Below are 19,650 nucleotides of genomic sequence, written 5' to 3' on the forward strand. Positions count from 1 at the left end.
ACAACGACGGCCTTGAGATGCGGCAGCGTGTAACCACGGAAACGTCGCACCTCCTTTGACAACCGAGTGAAGAGATCCCCTCCTCTGAGGAAGTCCAGGATGAGGTACAACTTCCCCTCCGTCTGAAACGCTGTCACATACGCACAACATTGACACCCAGCAGCGGTAGTAGGCATAGGTATATCATCATGTTTAACGTGTTTATCGTTAACCAATGGGGAAGGTCGTTTACCATAGTGGAGCTTGACTACAAACGGGTGGTTCACGTCCGCGAGGATGTTCCTCTCCATCTTTGTCCTCACACGATCCCTGACTGTGGGAGAGGAGAATACACCATGTAAGAGTGTGCGTGTGCGTGTGCAGGGCCAGCGCTCGGCATAGGCGACCTAGGCGATCGCCTAGGCCCGCTCGGAAGCCCTGTCCACAGGGCGCAATTTAATGTCGAGACGCCTAGGGCACCGAAACGGCCAGCGCCGGCCGTTTGTGTGTGTGTGTGTTCGATCCTGGCATTCATGTTATACACGTCGGGTAGAGCACGGACGGGGAGTCACATTTTGTGAAACTTAATCTGCCGACAAACCATCTGCTCGTGTGCTACGACGAAACACTGAGATTGGGTTGCAATAGTGAAAACAAAGAGCGTGATACTGCCACCCAAGGGTTAAGACCAAAGCACCTGCGTTGTGCGTGTGAACCCCCCTTCACCACTGAGGGTGGGGCTCCCATCTGTCCTCACCGATCCCCTCTCGGTGAAAGCAAAGCGCTAGACCTTGTGAAACTGGATGTGGGGTGGAGGGCGTTTGCGTACCTTTGAGCGTGGCCTTCTTAAGAACCTTCATGGCGTACAGCTGGTTGTCGTCTGGGGGGGTCACCTTCCGCACCAGGAAGACCTGAGGAGGTACAAAGTGACGCCTTAGTGCCGACCTCATTGGGGCAAGGTACGTGTGTGTGTGTGTGTGTGTGTATACGCGCGTTTGTATTTACACGCGTGTGTGTGTACATGCGTACTTGTGTGAGAGGGGAGCTTTTGTAGTAGTATTTAATGGGAGAGGGAGAAAGGGAAAAAAATCGACATACTATTCATGACTGAAAGCGTGCATGGTTTATGCATGCCTGAGTGAGTGTGTGTGTATTTATGCAAGCATGAGTGAGTGAGTGTCAGCACGCCAGTGTACTCATGCATGTGTGAGTGAGTGGAAGGCTACCTTGCCAAAGGATCCTTGTCCGAGGACTTTGAGCAGCTCAAACTGGGAGGCATCTGCCTTTTCCGAGCCTTCCTTGACCACATGGGTGATGTTGATCTCCTTGATCTCCGTTTCCTCCTAGGAGAGAGGGAGGGGGAGAGAGTAATGGGTTTTTCTATCCAACAACTAATGAGGAGACGGCTAAATTTAGTCTGCGAGCATATTGAGGATGTTTTGTGCGTTTTTGCTGTTAGAGGACACAGGGGTTAATTCGGAGCTTGATTAGTGCAAGTGACAGACATTGGGTGGGACTTTCCAACACAGCATCTCGCAATAGTTTGGCCCACACACGTCAGAGTACGACAGAAAGGCTGTGTCATAATACCGCTTAAAGAGGAACATGGAAAAAAAGGTTTGTAAACTGAGGGTGGGTGGCAAGATTTCTTGAGGTAAGCAGAATCCTTCCTATGAATACATCTTGACCACCCTCGTAATCCTTTTAAACTTTCTGCGGGCAACTATTTTAGTATACATAGTATGGGGAGAGTCACAACAGTAACAAATAATGCCACTTCACAATTTTCAGGAAAAACATATTCCTATTATTCTTGAAGAACAAGTGGGAATTACTGATTCCAACCACCACATTCTGAACTCGGAATAATAAGCAATATGCAGCAAAAGAAGCCTTGACAAAAGCCTCAAATATACATTTAAAGCCTGCGAGTCGTATTTTCGGCATTGCTCATTTCCTGTCCCATATCTAGGAGACAACAGTATTATCCACCTTATTATACCCGTTATCTTTACATTTTAGAATTTGTCTGTTTTAATGTTCTGCTGTTCTGCAGACATTCAACAGGTGTCTTGTCTCGGTCGATGAGGTAAACTCAATGAGTCTAAATCTGGTAAAAGTAAAATAAGAAGAAACCAAAAATGATTGTGGTCGGTCCAGGTTCCAATAACACAAGACCTACTGTTCTGTGGGTCTGGTCCCAACTCAACTTTAGCCATCTCCTGATTCAAGGAAACGCCAACATAAGCTTTAAAAAAAACAACAACAACACAACAGCCTTGTTGCAGTCATCAAGTCACCAAGAAACAAACAATGGGAGACTTTACCCTGCGGCCGTTCCTTCCTGCAGGTGAACCGGTGCTCGCCATAGCGACAAGGCTGGCCTTGTGCTGCTGCTTTCTGGGGCTGTACAGAGCCAACAGACGGCCCAGCTTGAACCGCCGCTTGTCCTTTTCCATGGTCACGATCGCCCAACCCATGACCTCATGGCCTCAACCCCACGGTCCACACGCCATGGTTAGAGTACGGTACACACACCTATGGTTAACTGCCGCCCTAGACACTGCACACACCCCCTGCCGCTGACGTCGCCCTCAGTGCATCACTGAGACATCAGTGGCTGTAGACGAGTAGAGCGAGGATGCAAATCAACACATTGGTTTAGGATGGTCACAGTCCTGTCAACTGCAGGCAAGAACCGATGAAAAACAAAGCTACACTCGGTCTTAGTCTCGCTTAACAAAGCCCTGCCTTCTTTTCTTCTGGTGGGCTGTCTCTACTTTCTCGCTCTCCCTCTGTGCGTCAGGCGGAGTGCATCCTCCTCAGTGAGCTCTGACTGCAGCAGATGATCTGGACCGACAGGAAGGAAGGGCCCGCTCTCCCTTTTTTTGTCAACCTGCGCCACACAGGATCCTTGCACACGCACACAGCCACACGTGCATGCATGAATGAACACGCACATGCATGCGCGAACGCACACATACAAAAGACAAAACATACAAACAAACGAAAGCACACAGAAACAAACGCAGGCATACAAAGGGACCACACACACGCACACAAACACACGTTGAGCAGGGAAGGGAGTTGGGGATAACACTGACAGGAGAGCGCTTCGAGTCATCTTAACCACTAAGGAGGGTTACCTTGAATCCGTACGACGGAAGTGACACATTCACTGCCTTACGGACAACGCTCTGCTCTGCGGCAATTTCACGGCCGACAGACCCTGACTCAACTTCCCTCATGACGACACACATCACTCTCAGGCTGTCCAGCAGACATGCAGCCAAGCATAGAGCAGGAGTCCATATAGGCTGCCAGAGTCTCCTCCAAGCTGTGACAGCACAGTGTCTGGCAATAATAGCATGGATGGCAGTTGGTCGACCTTTTCCTCCAAAACCTGTGAGTGTAAGCATTTCTTGGACGCATGTGTTGGAACCATTGTAGATCAAATCCCCCCAAAACCCTGGCAGCGTTGATGTAATGCTCAGTCAACTGAGCTACAGACAGAAAATAAACGTGGACGTTCACAAGCATCACCGCTGATACTGGCAGTGTAAACGGCCGCGGATAAAGATGAACGTGGGTGTATTATTGGGTGTGGACTAGCGGCTGTTGCCAGAGGCTAAGAACTCACCTGGGCTTTAATTTTGGCAAAGTCCTTCTCTATCCAGTTGATATGGGACTTACGCTGATTGGATAAGGAAGAACATGAATAGAATGAATATATCGAGATAGTCACAATTGGGACACACACACACACACACACACACACACATACACGCACACACAGGGACGATGGTAAGGGTTTTTGTGGTGACAGGAAACAGACCTACTACTCCCCTCCTAAACTTCTTTTTTTTCTTCTTCACTTCCTGTTCTCTGCAGTAGATGTAATTTCCTGCTTGCCAACTTCAGTATGCTCAGTTGGAGGCAATTGCAAGCATGATTACCATTCAGCAGAAGACCGTGAATGATCAGCAAACACGCGTTATGTTACAGAGTTAGAGCATCATATACACGATTTCTCTTTTGCTAGCGTTGGAAAAAAAGTTGCCTTTACTTTTAATCACTTAGCAAAGCAAATAAGGGCGTGCTACTCTACGTTTAGTCATGAGTGCCAAACAGGATGCCAAGCCAAGGTTGCTTCTCAGAGTCATACGGTAACATTGTAGCTAGGATACGTGGTTTAAGAGCTCAGGAGTGTTGTGAGGTCTGGGGAGAAGGGTATTCAAAATAAGGACCCCCATGCGTTTCCTATATGCATTTCCTCTCCACTCCAACAATCTGAGCCACCCCCCAACTTCCGTCACCTAGGAAAAACCCTTCCTCCACTCACTCACACAAACAGACAACCACACATGCAAACGGGTACGCAGATATACGCACGTACAATCAATCAATAAACGGCAACACAAATTCCACTACACAGGCTAATTTAGCATTCGAGTCAACATACGGACACTGGTAGAAACACAAGCAAACAAAAAGGATAAACTTGCCACGGTTGAACGGATTTTGGTATGAAACCAAGGTCTCCACATGTTTGTAGCTCAGAAAAGAGCTGGGCATGCCATCAAAAACGTCTCCCTCCACAACTGTCCGCCCTACACATCTCCAACTAACTAGTCTTACTACACACTCACACCAGACAGGCTTGATAGGCAACGCTGTGAATAAGCACTAGCCTGCTTCCACACTGATGCTTGATATATGTTGCAGTGGTAACCCTACATGAAATAGGAAGTGTGAAAGGAGTTTCAGACCAAAAAAAAAACAGAAGCGCAATGATACAATTCTCTAACTTTGTACTCGTGCTAATTTTCTGTATTTCTGTGTCGAGTACCCTGAAATTGAAGGTTTCCTTTTATTTATGTTTTATATAATTATGACTATTGATCCAATGTGTTTATGCTGTGTGTAAATGTGCTTTATAGATAAAATGTAGTTGCTTACAGGAGTAAAAAATACTTTTCAGGCAAGATGCATTTCCGAGAGAGAGTGAGTGAGCATTGTTTTCAAAGCATTTACATTTGGAAAAAGCTAGGGCATTTTTCTTGCATGACTACTGATACCTTTGAAAAGACTGCATGCTCAGAAATCAATTTGTGAGGAGAATGCCCTTGATTCCCACCCAGAGAAATGGAAAGCAGGCTTATTTGAAGAGGCTTATTTCCTTCAGGATGCCGTCGGACTGGCTGAGCTCCATTAAGAGCTGGCACAACAACAAATACGAGGGCAGAGACGACAATAAAAACTCAATCTTGAATGCATATCCTTTCATTATGCAGTTCCAAGAATCAGACAAGTAAAAAAAAAAAGCTTAATAAAGAATACATGTGCTACTTCTTCAAGTGGTGTTATACAATGTTTAAGTCGTCTCCTCCAATCGCAACCTTCTTGCAAGAGCTTGACTCAGGAGACAGCGGATATAAAAAATACACTAGATGTCAGTGTGACTCTTCAGTGTGCTGTTTAGTGTTGACTAGTTTGATGACCTAGCTGGATTTTCATTTATGTATTTAAAGGACACATTCATCTACATTTCTGTGTTTGTAAGCAGCCACATTTAAACTGTAGTCCTTTGGCAAGATGTTTAGCTAGGCACAGGATGGCTGAAAAGTTAAACATATTCAATACACACAGCAATAGATAACAGTATAACATGATGCCAGGATGGTTATGAAGAAAATCCAATAAAAGACTCCACTAAAAGATAAGAATCTCTCTTTTGACTAAACAGGCAATCCAGCAATAGACAAAAAGAATTATAGTTGAGGAGAAACAGGCTGTGACAAGAACAAATTGGCTAACAGCACATGCTCAACTGTAGTGAAAAAGGAAGGTTTAAACCCAGACATTTTTTAAGTTCCGATGTTAAATTAACTGTGGATACTCTTATTAGGGCTATAAAGTTAAGCCATAGTGTGTAAGAAATATATGTATTCACATTTGTATCAGAACATTTTTAACAAAATTCAATTTTACCACCAGGTGGAGGGATTGAGAGAGCTTTACATTGAGTTGAGGGAAGGAAAAAGGAAGCAAGGGTTAGAGAGCAAAAGTGCACCAAGTTTCAAGTTCAAAGTGGAACTTTGAAGTTACAGTCCAATGAGGATTTGAGTGAGGACTGAAGTGCCGAAGGCAGGCTCGTGCACACACTGACATCCTTGAGAGAGAATAACAGATGTGCGGGGAAAGGGCGAGGGAATCTACAGAAAGAGGGCAGGGAGAAGGAGTCTTTCCTAGAAGGACACCCATCCAGCTGTGGTCGCAAGAAGCACCATTGTGAAAACAAAAGGTCCTCCAAGACATTAATCCATGCTCAACACACACCTTTGTAAGACTGCTTGTGTGAATCAAGTAAAGTCTCCTGACTCCCATGATACCTTTATAAACAGGAACCTGGTTGTTCTCAAAGCACGACATAATTTGAGATCATTCTGATGATCGTCATTTCGAAAGTTCCTGTCCTTTTTAGCGATAGAGGTAACAGGGTGTATCCAACTCCCACAATTATCAAACCTTTTTGCAGACAATTATCTCGTCCTGAAAATGCATTTGGCTATGCTGAATGCAAGATCCCTCGAAGGCAAATCGTTGAGTAATATTGTACAACAGATCATAAACTCGATGAGCCATGAATGAAACAGGTTGGCGGCACTTATCGTATAAGCTAACTTTAATATCCTGGATTTAGTTAGGGCAGGAAGAAGAGGAGGTGGAGAAGCAATTATATTCAAAGATGTGTTCTTCTGCAAACAAGTATTATTTGGTACAACTACCGTCATTGACCGGCTAATTATTACTTGTGATATTAATATTCATGTTGATCTTTTGAATGCTCAATGAAGTTAGTCGGAGTCCCTTAAAGTAAACAAAAAGGCAAACTGTTTATTTTGCTGATTATTAACGTTTGCTGATTATTGTAATTAGTTTTTATTAGTTTTGCCTGTGTACTCTGAAGCACGTTGGGTTCCTTTTTGGTAGGATATGAGCTATATAAATGAATGTGCCTTGCCTAGAGAGCATTAGAATTACAGCAACCAGGAGAGACTGCAGATGCGTCTTTGTGGCCCTTAAGGTAAGAGCTCAAAGCAGACCAGATTGTTCTTCAATTTAAAAGAAAGACAATGTGCATCCTAGCCATTATTCACTAATATGGTTGCGATAAAAAAACAATTCAAAAATCATTTCACCTGAGAATCAGCACACCAAATTTAGAAAGTAATACAGTGGCCTCATTGTGGGGGTGTGTTGGGGCTGATGGCTGGTTTAAGCAGCCTCATCGAGCCTGGGTAAGGCTTCACACCTGTTGGGCATTGAATAATCACACAGGTTAAGTCAGCCATCACCTCACACACACTCAGGGAGAGATCTCCTGCTTGGCAACATGGATCAGTAGTATCGAAAAACTTCTATAATAAACCGGATTTCATCACCACCACAACCTCCAAGAAACATGATTGCAGCAATGTCTACCACCCTAAAGGTGGTAGTAACAGACATTGCAACTATCATGTTTCTTGGAGTTTGGATTACAGGCCTGCCTGTAGTCTTGCAAAAAGCTATGGTACGACATAACAGCAAAGGGGTGTGTGTGTGTGTGTGTGTGTGTGTGTGTGTGTGTGTGTGTGTGTGTGTGTGTGTGTCATTCCAACAGAGAAGAGGTCACTCTATCTCTCCACTCTTCCCATTCCAACGCATCCCTGCCCAACCGTCCCTCTTCACTTTGACTTTCCTCCACCAAAGCCTCATCTCCTCAGTCTCTTTAACTCCCTCAACATAATAATGGAGGAAGGACAATCTAGTGGTCAGGGTTTTTGACTACCAGCTAAAGGGTTTTGGGTTCGAAACCTTAATGTCCGCCAATCTACCTCCTTCAGCCAGATACCCGACTCCTAGCTGCACCTTTATGACATATACCCCAAATAACATTTGCCCTGGATGAAAAGATTTGTCTCGCATACTAAATGGTAAATAATACTCTATACAAAATCTATATCGTATCACATACAATGAGTGGGATGGTAGGTTTTTGGAAGTGGACCTTCAGATTCAGCAGAGTGAGGGCTCAGGTTCCCCACACTCATCTAAAATGGCACCGGCTAGGGAGTAGAACTGGGCGTGCCGTTATCTACCTCCGTGTACCCGACCGTGTAACTCGGTGCTTGACGTGGACATCTGGAAGGTCTGGGAGTAAATAATGTAACTTGCCAAATGATAACATAAAGGGTGAGCCAATATGTAGGATAGGGAATACTTTGTAGCTGAGCAACTGAAAAGCCTAGAGAGTGGTAGTTCAAACATAGGAACAAACAGCAGTCGACTGCAGGCTCAAACTAAACTACACTGAAGAGAACTAGGGTGGACTTCCACAGGATTCAGGAGTAAAAACAGAAGCCGTAAGGGGCCTGTGCTTTGCTATAAAGGGTTGGACACCCTGTTTAAATCCCATAATCCTTCTCTCCTTTCCTAAATATCCTTGTCTTACCAAGAACTCTCTTCGCCTTCCAACATTAACAAGGCATGGCACTTGAACACAAGACAAGACGTAGCAAACAGTAACCGTACAGACGTGTTGGTTGGTGTTACTATGGCTAAGCTAAATACCAAGTAGGCTTACTCCTTTGCATTACTTTATCAGCATTTTTCCCAGCGGTAAAATATTCGCAAGCTAAACCACAGAAAATATATAATCTGCTATTTTTTTATTGTTAGACAAATAGCTAAACACTAATAACTGAACAAACTAGCTGTAACAGCATGGTAGGTCTCCTTCAGCTTACACTTGTCGGCCTGGAAGCGGCTTGACCATCCATAAAGACACTGGAAGCAATAGTGGGAAATTGCCTCAGACATAGCGAGGGGAAGGCAGGGCGAGGTAGTGAGAGTAGCAGAGAAACAAAGGATGACTCAGAGAAATTGATTGTAAAAAGATAGCGAGAGACAATAGACGAGATAAGGAGAAAGTAGACGGTGACATCAACAAAGCCATTGGCCTTAATGTTTGAACAGATCATAAATTCCTTGAACTAAAAAAAGGTGCACACACACATTGACGCATTGTAGAGGTTTCCTTCAGACCGTCTGAGTGGTCTGACGGAAGAGCGAAGTCCACCAACAGAATCAACAACCAACGGAAAAACAAAAGCAAACCCATTCGTCTTCCAACTCCTATTCTGAGCCCTGTACTCCTTTGTGTTAATAGGTGACATATTATACCACCATGTGTGAGTGTGATTAGCCGTTACAAGCAGTTTTGAAAATCGGCCTCTTCTGACATCACAAGTGGGCGTGTCTAGATGTGTGCTGGATAAATCAGTCTACCAGCCTACCCAGTGGAATGTAGCAAACGTTGCTCAGCTATCCGTCACACATCTAGGTGGACACGCCCACTTGTGATGTCAGAAGTGGGACATTTTCAAAACTGCAAAACTGGGGACATTAACATACCAGCTTCATGTGTGAGGAATAATGTTCCCCCACAGACAACATGGGGGTTGTTGATCTGATCTGGTCTGTGGGGGAACATTATTCTTCACACATGGAGCTGGCATGTTAAAGACTTATTAAACCACCAGGTGTGCGTGTGATAAGCCGTTGCAAGCCGTTCTTATCGGGTCAGCGAGAGACTAGTCATGTCAACCAAACAAAAATGTCAACCAAAAACAAAACATTCCAAATGAGCCGTCCACTTCCAATGCGTGGCGCCGAAATCCTTCTGTAGCGTCCGTTAGCGGGGAGCAACAGAAAACGGGGTGTTTTAATAGACTGATAGAAAGGGACGTTGGTCCAGTGCTACTCTCCATTCACTGCCCCGCGAGCGGCTACGCTTTTGCTGGTGCGCGGGGTCAGAGGTCATGCGTCGCTGCAGGGAACGATTTATTCCAGAGCGAGACAAGGAGGGAGGGAAGGGTGGGAGTGAGAGAGAGAGATGGAGAAATGGAGATTAGAGAAATGCAGCGATAGAAAGACCCCGGCACACACAAATCTCAAGTGGTGAGTAAACGTTCACACAAATTGCCGCATTTAATGGATAGCATTCATTAAAATACAAAAGAGCGAACACGAAAAACAAACATCACTCGCAAAGAAAGATGAGAGCCACTTGTTGGGGAAAGGTTTCATGGTCGATCAACCGAGGAGAGACTCCGAGAGAAGTGTGCAACTATAGCAACCGTGCCTTCTTTCCCTTTTCCGCCTCCCAGAATACTCCACGTTGCAGAAGGGATGGTGGCAGGGAAAACAGGGGCCGAAGTGCTGAGACCCAGCCGTACAATGGAAAGAAAAATTAACTGTTGGTGTGCATTCGACATGAATGAGCGGCCGCATGGACAGCAAGATAAATGGGAACACGGCCAGCGCATGCACCATCACTCGTTGAGGACCGAGGGACGCTGCGGATGCAGTAACCATGACAACAAGGCCCAGCAACGCGATGGATGGATGGTGGTAAGAGGAGAAGGAGGGGGATGCACAGATGAATTAAGTATCTCGCTTAACAAGTCTGCCATACTATAGCGGGCTTCTCATGAGGGCGTTATTGAAGATGTTTTAATGGGTTCGCCAACCAACCCAGCCACTGAATGCAGGTTATACACCAATAACTTGGTGTACTTTGAGCTTTGATGAGTTTCAATAGCCAGGTGGCTCTGCAAACACGTGAGAATCGACAACAATATACTGTGGTGGTGGTACATAATGCAGCGAGAGAGCAGTTCCTGGTTGTAATAAGTATCGCAGGACCGCTCCCTTCCACCGGAGAGGGCCAATGTACACAGCTCTTGCAGAGCCTTTGTGGTCTCGGCATACAAGCCTGTTCAGACAGACTTACAATAAAATGATGTCTGTGTGTGAGTGAGTGAGTGTTATATTGCACAATAGGAGCAAGAGATTTAAAGCCCTGTCCCACCTCAGTGGCAGGCTGGGTAATTACTAGGCTGTAAACCATCCACTTGTACGTGTGTATGTCCATGTGATAAAAAGACATCTCAAGACCACTCATGTAGTGGCATTGCAAATCAGGTTTGGGTGATGACATACACTCACTGTTAATGGGTTATTGACACACACCCTCCTAATATATACATATTCATGCTGCATCTTTTCCCCATCAAGCATTTTATCAAGGTGTAATAAAACCACACTCAACCTCACACTCTGCCATTATCCCATTTGAATATCATTCTTCATTCGTTTTATATTAAATTCAAATTTTGTCAAATTCTGTCTACTATTTTTACTACTAATATTCGACTCCAGAAATTCGTTCCTAAAGCCCTTCCACACAGACAGTGGGCAGCATTGAACAAGAGCAGGGAAGATTGTGGGCTTATTTTCCATCGGGTTAAGGTTCACCTGGTTAGCTGTTGTAAGTAAGTGTATTTTCCATGACACCACTAGTTAAACTGCCAATTGGAAGTAACACAGGCAGGAGAACCTCATGACTTCTCGTGGAACAGATAGACCAACCAGTCGTGTGTCATTAAATTCCACTGAAACATAAAACATCCCAAGAAAAAAAATGCTGAACTTTTGAAAAGACAACACACGCCAGTTGCCCTGACAAGGATCTTAGAAAGTGGCCCTCTCAAAAACCGGACGGAGCGAGAAAGAACAAAAGGAAACAAATGGTGTGCTCGAGATGCCTCGTACACCACCCGCACTAGTTGCAAAGTGGGAAATCTCCCAGCTTTCTTGTGACATTTCACCGAGGCACGCCCCCTTTGGCCGTCATATCTCGAGACTCTGAGGCTCCACCGAGTTCAGTGAAGTTGACCGTACGACTCGACAAACAAAGATTGCTATACCCATAGTGAGATGTAGTTTCTTTGCATTTGTGCCACGTTGGTCGTTTTAATGCCCTAAAAGCTCTTACACACTTGATTACATTGCTGCTTTAATCCAGTCACCAATTTATGCATTGCATGCATTGCATGCATTGTCTTGCTGTGCATGCAATACAATCTAAAATTGTGTTTGTTTTCTAACGGGTTTGCTAAAGAGGCTAATGTAGCTAACAAAAACAATGACTAGCCAATGACTCACAGAGACAAACGTGACTGTGTATGAGGCATCTCACAGACACCAAAATAATGTGGTTCAAGGACGGCCTGCTTAGCAAATGGTTAAACAGCTTGGCTTTATCAGGACTACAGGACAGGATGACGGATTAGACCTCGGGAGAACACGATGGAGAGAATGCAGAAGGAGAAGAGAACAGGGCCGCGGCGAGAACGGAAGAGAGATAGATAGGAACTTTATTAATCCCTCAGGAAATTGCGCTTTCAGCCGAAGCTAACACCATGTTACAACTACAATAAGAGTTACAAACAAGAGAATGTCTAGGACGTGATTCATAAAAAGGGAGCCAAGGAGGACCTTCCCACCTCTCTGCCTTTCCTCCTTTATACCTTCCGTGTGCATGCATGCGTGCGTGCATGCGTTGATGCATGCAAGTGGGTGTGGCTATGCTTCCATGTGCATTTGCAGAGATGAATGACGATGGCCAATTAGGTACAATGTAAGGGCTAAAGTCTGTCAGAACGCAGTGAATACGGTTAGTCACAATGTGTTTAAGTTTGTGTGCACTGTGCCAGAAATTCAGTTATGTTTCCAATTTAAAAAAGGTATTCAATAGCTGTACGAATCATTAATAATCGAGCAGGGCAATTGATGCAGTGATCGGAACTGTGTGTGAAGAAGAACAGCACTATATTTTATAATCATATTAAGAAAAGTAAGCCAAAACTCTTGGCGTTTAAATACTATCGTCTGTACTGAAATGTTTGAAAGTCTGAAAGGAACAAGTCCAGTTTCTTTCGGTCAACACAGTCAAGGTTTTACAAAGAAAATTCCTTCAAATTATTTTCTTTTATAATGAATTGAATACACATTATCTAACAGAATAAAAGCAAAAGCGGTTGCGGTGTAAAGGTTATTAAAATCCATTTGAAAAATGTGATTGAAACACCTTTCACACATGAACTTCCGGATCTTCTCCGGAAAATAAAAAGTGTCCGGAGATGACCCAGAGTTTCCCTTTCAAACACGCAACACACAGCAGGAGACAAGACGCATCAGACATGTTCACACATAATGGAGATACGCCACCAAGGCTGCTACACACTGGCCCAACCATTGGCCATCTGAAACTTTTGGGGAGAATCGGACGAGTTCGGAAACAAATCTGTTCTGTGTGATCAGCAATGACAGGTTAGGATTTGAGCCATCGGACACTCTTGATTAGTTGTGTGCTGCTAGCACACCGACGCTGATTACGCTGATTCGCTGGTTATGTGCTGCTAGCACCAGTGCCACGAGACTAGGCTCCACCAAATCACGCAAGCGGAGAACGTACCGTATAGTTGGCAGTATTTTTCGGGGTATGTTTCAATGCAACTTTTCTGCCGAACAGGTAAGTCAAGAGGCAAAGGAGTGGCCGGATAAAGGCAGCTGGTTTGAGTGTAGGCGGTTTGAAAGCCCCTTTAGGCGAGGGTTGGCACCTGAGTAGAGCTTGTAGGAGGCAGGCCTTGATGCAATAAGTATGCCCGCGGCAGTCGCAGTGTCTAGTTTACGTCACGTTGATCAGGCTTCCAACTCTGAACTCAGACACTTTTTGGGCCGATATCAAATCAGATGTACCCGCGATATCAACAAAAGAGTGGAAAGCAGAGAGGAACGCAAAACACAGGCGAGAAAAGCGCCAAGCTACTACACTCCGTGCTCCCGGGTTTCCCGGCAGTTAGAAACGTCACCCACACGCCGGTAACACGCCCACTCACTCGTTGTGAATTCTCCGGCTCTCCGACACTTTACTCTAGGGTCCTGGCAGGGTAAACTACAGAGGGGCGGACTCTGACATTTCCGTACACACATACAGCCCCTCCGGGTATAATGCAGAGAGACCCATATAGAGGGAAGGAGAATATACGGAAAGAGCAAATAGAGCAAGAAAGGGAGAAAAGAGAGAGGGGTCCCCCTCTCTAAGGAGGGAGTGAGAAAAGAGACACTTTAAATGTCAGCACCTTATGCTCGTAGTCCCTGTCTCAACAGTAAGGCATAGTGATTTAAAGATCTCACAGACTCAAAGAAAGCCCTTTCTTGTGAGATGAAGGCTACCGTGAGCTTTGCGAGATGTACGCTACCTTAATCCATCAGCTGGGGGCCGAGCCCCTGCAGTCCTGAGGAAGTTGTTGCTTCATTAGCACTAAAGCAGTACATCATTCAAGCGGAGAATGAACAACGAGGCTCAGGACCATGGCATTAATGAAATTAATCCAAAATTCAGCAGCATCAAAAATAACTGCCCCTGGCCTGTTCCACCATTATTAAGCAACTGTAAAGCATGTGACGCCATTTGGATAACCACACAAAGAGCAATGGCACAAATGTGTTAATATACGAACCACAAGACCATAGCGGTCTATTAGTTCTGTGTCATTTGCATCCCCTTCATTCTCCAATACGAAACACATCACTGATCTAACCTCCTTGATATTGTCTTTGTCGTCAACTGCAGCGCTGGTCCTCCTTACAGATTGAAGCAGCATAATGAATGAATCTCACCGTTTCAACAAGTACTGATGTATTTATTCAAAGGACCTCCATTGAGCGCAGGAGGACAGCTGGTCCGATGGAAAGGTGCTACAAGTGTGAAGATGAATGAGCAGCAAGAGACAGACCGAGAGAGAGATGAACAGCACCTCTAAGTGACAGTGTGTGAGTCTGTGTGTGTACAAAAAAAAAACCCAGGAGGCACAAGGAGGCCAGATTTAAAAAGGCAGACATGTCTGCAATAATGTTGGGATCTTGTTGCAACTATCTTCAACAAGGCTTTCGTCATCAAAATATGATATTGATCTGTTCATATCAATTCCAAACAGGAATTTACATGTCCACGTCAAACGGACAGTTTGCCTTTGTGATACGTTTTCTTGTGATATATTTCTCGGTGGTGACAAGAAAAAAAATAAACAAAATTCCCCCAGCAGTTACTTATTTCAGTGTACAAATTAAATAGGATGTCCGCCATGTTGTGCATCGTCTACGAAACCCTAATCAACAAAAAATGTAGCATAGCCAAGACGGAAGCATAACACATGACCAACAGAAATCAAGGGTGAAAACAGGAAGTGGAAGTAATTTATCGTTTTCGTAATCCAGTGCCACACGTTGTATTAATCCTCAGCAAGACACAGCACTACAACGATCCAGGTAGGGACACACTGACAATGTTAACAGGTGATGGATGTGTTCAAGTAATAAAAATATATATTGATTTGCTCTTCAGGGTTCGGGTCATGCTTGTATTGTTCGGTTTTGAACGATGTGTGAAAAAGTGCGGAACCAATTTCGTTAGGATGCCACCAAATGAAATGGTTTGTAGAAAATGTTAGCCTTGTTGGAAAGAGACTACCGGTTCAAGTAACGTGTATTTTTTCTACCGCCAGTGCCACGAAATTCTCTTTCCACGCAAGTCAACTATTCACGCTTCCCCAATATAAAAAGCCCCACCTACTTATAACAGGCTGCTCCGGTTATATACTTGAACCTTTCCTGTTTTCTCCGTCCATTTCTTTGCATGCTAGTGAATATTGCTGGTGCTGCAGTGCAATTTAATTGAAACGTTTCAGAATGTGCCACTGCCAACCACCATTTTAGTCTTATGATCATTTTAAGTACCCCCATAAATTTAAAGCAGCAGCAGTGTGTCGTGTTTCCAATGAGCTTGAACACCGGTGCGGTGATGCATAAAGGCTGCTATCCTACAAGCTAAAATCAGAGGCCTATATACAAAAACCATAGTACTACATGCTGAAACCAGAGACGATCTGGTCGCCAAATGCCGCATTTCCTCTCGCCCTCCACCATCCCGCCAGCAGTCCCCTTGCTCTCCACTAAATGAGGCCCTCCCTTCTAAACCCTGCAGTTGAATGTTCAGTGGTGCGGTATTCCGATGTATGTCCCATTCCTCTGTTAGCACAGGCTTTTCACAGCAGGCTGAGGTAGGGTATAGTACTGTAGGACCCATTTCACACTCTGTTGCAAGATAGTAGGAGAAGGAATTTGAAATCTACACGGTGCGTGTGTGTGTTGGGGGGGGGGGGGGGGTTGGTGTTTGACACTTTCCAGACCAGAGGTTGTTTAAGGAAGCGGTAGGATCAGACAGGAGATGGGCGCGAGCTGGATTGACTTGGCAGAAATGTTACCCCGGTTTCCAGTTAGGAAGGATTTGTGGTATTTCTTTAACCTTATTGAGCCAGGTGAAACTGCGGTGAAGCTCACTGATTCATAACAAGAGAGTGGAGCATTGTATGGCATGTATGGGAAGGAAGTGGGAACCGTCTGGTCCACAGGTCCAAAGAGCACCTTATTGTTTGCTATGGCAACGGCGGTAAGAGAACGCACTCCACCGTGAGCAAAAGCAAGGACACCCCCCCAGCCAGGAGTCAGGAGGAGTCAATGCTGCAAACCTCTGGTGTCCAGAACAACAACATTTATTTAGCTAGCCAGGGTTTAATGGATTGATCTGCAGCTAACAAAGATAGGTTACATCGGATATGCACACCTTCATTTTCCCTCTGGGACGGATAAGGAAGCCGTCAACTGATCAGTCGAAAGATCCCTCTAATCAAACTGGTTGGGTCTGCAGCCACTGAACCCATCTTGGCAAGTAGAAGCTGGAACAAAAAGCTGCATGTATGATGTTTAAACTGCATCATTGTATGCATATATTCAGGGAAGAAAATTAACATGCAACCAGTGTTTCCCCCTGGAAATGTCTGAGTCAAGGTGGTCGAGGAGTGGGTTGGGCTGCCATTTCAATTCCATTCAAAAAGCTTTATGGCACAAGTATTGAACTGTATTACCAATGCATTATTTATCTTTATTCAATGTACCTGATGGAAGTATGTCTCCTTACCCTACAAGAGTTTTGTACTTTGTTAATGCATAAATATATCAAAAAAAAGTTTTTTATGTATATATCAATTTTTTTAAACATTGGTAGTCAAGGCGGGGCCCTATTGTTGTTAAGGCGGCCACCGTAACCATACAGTGCTGGGGGATACACTGCATGCAACACATTAACAGCTGTTGCTGCAGCCAAAAAAAGTATGCACAACATGTTCATGAAATGAATACAGGTAGAAAACAGTTTTCTCCAGCATTGAACATAAAGAGCTTTGAAAGAGCTTGGACCAGGTTAAATAAGAGATGAAAACCTGAATATGAGCAGCAGGTTAATGGTGGGCGATCCAACTAATGTGGAGAGCCCAGGAAGCCATGCTGTAACACGCATGGAGCAAACATGGAGACACAAACATTACACACCCATTTCTGGCCTCACCCCCGCGGGGACTACAGAAGTAGATTTGCCTCTTGCGTAACCGTCACATACATTAAGGCGTTTACCGAAAGTGTTGATTGACGTACAGTGTCTGCCAAATCAATCTTTAAGAATCTCCCTTTCTCAAGATAACTATGATAATGAACTTCACTTAGACCAATGGGAAAAAAAACATCCCAGTTTGCCTTGAACCAGATTTGTGGTATCCCAGGAAAGCCAAAACGATAACGTTAAAGAAAGTAGAGAGCAGAGGCGATGCTTGTGCTGGAAAGTGTGTGTGCCTCTTTTTTCCTTTGTGTCATCAGGCTGTGTGGAGAGTGAACCTAACCCTACTGTGATGGCCTTAAGAAGACCAAGAATAACCCAAAGCTCTTAATACACTAATTGAGTACTCGACTACAACTCTCAAAACGCTGGCCATATTTCCCCATGTAACAGAGCCTGGGTCTGAAGATGGCTAGTTAAATAATGATTAATGAGAGTTGACAGCAAGCCTTGCCCTGGCCTGAACTCACATCCTTGTGTTGTGTGCATGCAGTCTTTCTGGCCAGTCTCCCTCACTCCCCTCTCCTCTCCTCTCACTGCTGCCTCAGGTTTCCTTCTCTCTCCCTTGGCTTCCGCTATACAGTGTGTTGTTTACCCGCCTTTAATTTTTTTTCAATCCTTTAGCGCCGTTGACAGTTACCTAGCAACTAACCAGCCAATACTAATAATTAGACTAGCAACTAGCTCTGAAAACACATGCGGTGAAAAAGGCTGTCTCCCTCCTTGCCAAGAGAGCACGATGCAGACGATGACAACAATGGGATAATGCATTCGGCCATGTGAATCAGTGGAGAGTCCTCTGCCATATCCCTCTTGAATTATAATTATTATTATTACCAAGATACTGTAACACATTCGTCTATACTACGCCTTCATTTATGCTTCTGACAGGAACAATGTAGCGAGTCGTGTACTGGAGAAGCACCTCACAACACACAAACGCAAGGAAAGAACTTTTCATAAACCAATACAAGCCTGCATGCATGACCTCAACAGTGCATTCAGCAGCACATGGCTTGCAAAGGATGTATTAAGTGAGAATAAAGAAGATACGGGGAGTGGAGCTAATATATTTATCATATTTCTGTCTGTGTGAGTGTGTGTTGTGTACACAACATGCATTCAGAGAGGCTGAAAATGCTTACCCAGCCCTGCCCCCAAACGCTAGGATAAATGCGGCTGACTTCGCCATCGTATAAATAAAATAACAGAGAAGCTGTTATTTTATCGGTTTAGAGAACCTTTGGAAACTACCACGCGTCCCAAAGGTCAACAAGAGAAGGTCATCTCACACTCTCCCTCTCCGAGACAAAACTCTTATTACGATTATACTTTATAAATTATACACTTGGCACTCATTACATTCTCATTATTTTTAAAGAAAGGAAGATGATGGATGAGAAGGGACGGATCAAGCATCTTGCTCAAGTATACTGGGGAGGTTTTGAATTCCAACCAAGAACATGTCGGATCAGAGGTTCAGTCCACTAGACTATCCTGCTCACTGGAAAAATACCCAAACAGAACCAACGCAAGTTGATACAGGTACTTTTTCTTTATTCACCGTCACATGCTGGCTGGTGATCAGAAGACAATCCGGAGCTGGAGTAGTGAGTGGTACTTCAGATGTCAAGCTACCATGTTGTCGGAAAGCCCTATACACCACAAGGCATATAAAGATGAAGTGGTGCATTAGGGAAGGAGGAATTTCCCACAACAGTTTTAGTAGAAATACAGAGAACACGGACCGAGTGGCTCATCCTCATACGACTGGCAGTGTTAAATTCGACAATGTAATCAAATCTCACATGCAACATCCCCCCTCCCGTGGCTTTTATGTAGGATGCTGTACGAGTTCTCGTCAAGGAACTTGACGAGAAACAATGACAATCCAGTATTTCCCCTTATATGCATCTGAAGTGGCGCAGTGCGGCTGCTGGAGACAAGCACTACGGCAAACAGCCGTGCAAAAATGTATTCGTATAACAAAGGTTATATATGAATATATATATTGCCATTATACCATGTTAGGATAAAGAAGAATACATTATTCTGCTGTAGGTGGCATTAGCTCATGTATTCCTTTTGAATAAATATATATAATAGGTATAAAGTCGAATAGCAAGTACAACAAGTGACTTATTAATAGTGACTAGCCGGCCCATTTGATTGTGTAGTACAAAAGCAACAGTATTATGAAACCCAGCAGATGAGCTCTCTACAAATTGAAGACTGCCCATCAGCCCAGAGCATCCTAAAAACACCTCAAC

General features: G+C 44.4%; 1 protein-coding gene across 4 annotated transcripts in view; it reads right to left on the reverse strand.

Moving 5' to 3' along the window:
* The window catches only part of LOC130383162 (ribosomal protein S6 kinase alpha-1), a 44,926-nt gene that overhangs the window by 11,882 nt on the left and 13,394 nt on the right, over positions 1-19,650 (reverse strand). For 2 of the 4 annotated variants that reach the window (XM_056591228.1, XM_056591230.1), the window contains exons 3-6: positions 1,206-1,322; positions 809-890; positions 233-313; positions 51-130 (exon numbers count right to left, since the gene is read on the reverse strand). In XM_056591228.1, the coding sequence (XP_056447203.1) occupies positions 51-130; positions 233-313; positions 809-890; positions 1,206-1,322 (360 nt within the window). The other 2 variants (XM_056591231.1, XM_056591229.1) reach the window with 2 other exon arrangements.

Source organism: Gadus chalcogrammus, chromosome 5 (assembly GCF_026213295.1).
Source record: "Gadus chalcogrammus isolate NIFS_2021 chromosome 5, NIFS_Gcha_1.0, whole genome shotgun sequence".
NCBI classification, from domain to species: Eukaryota; Metazoa; Chordata; class Actinopteri; order Gadiformes; family Gadidae; genus Gadus; species Gadus chalcogrammus.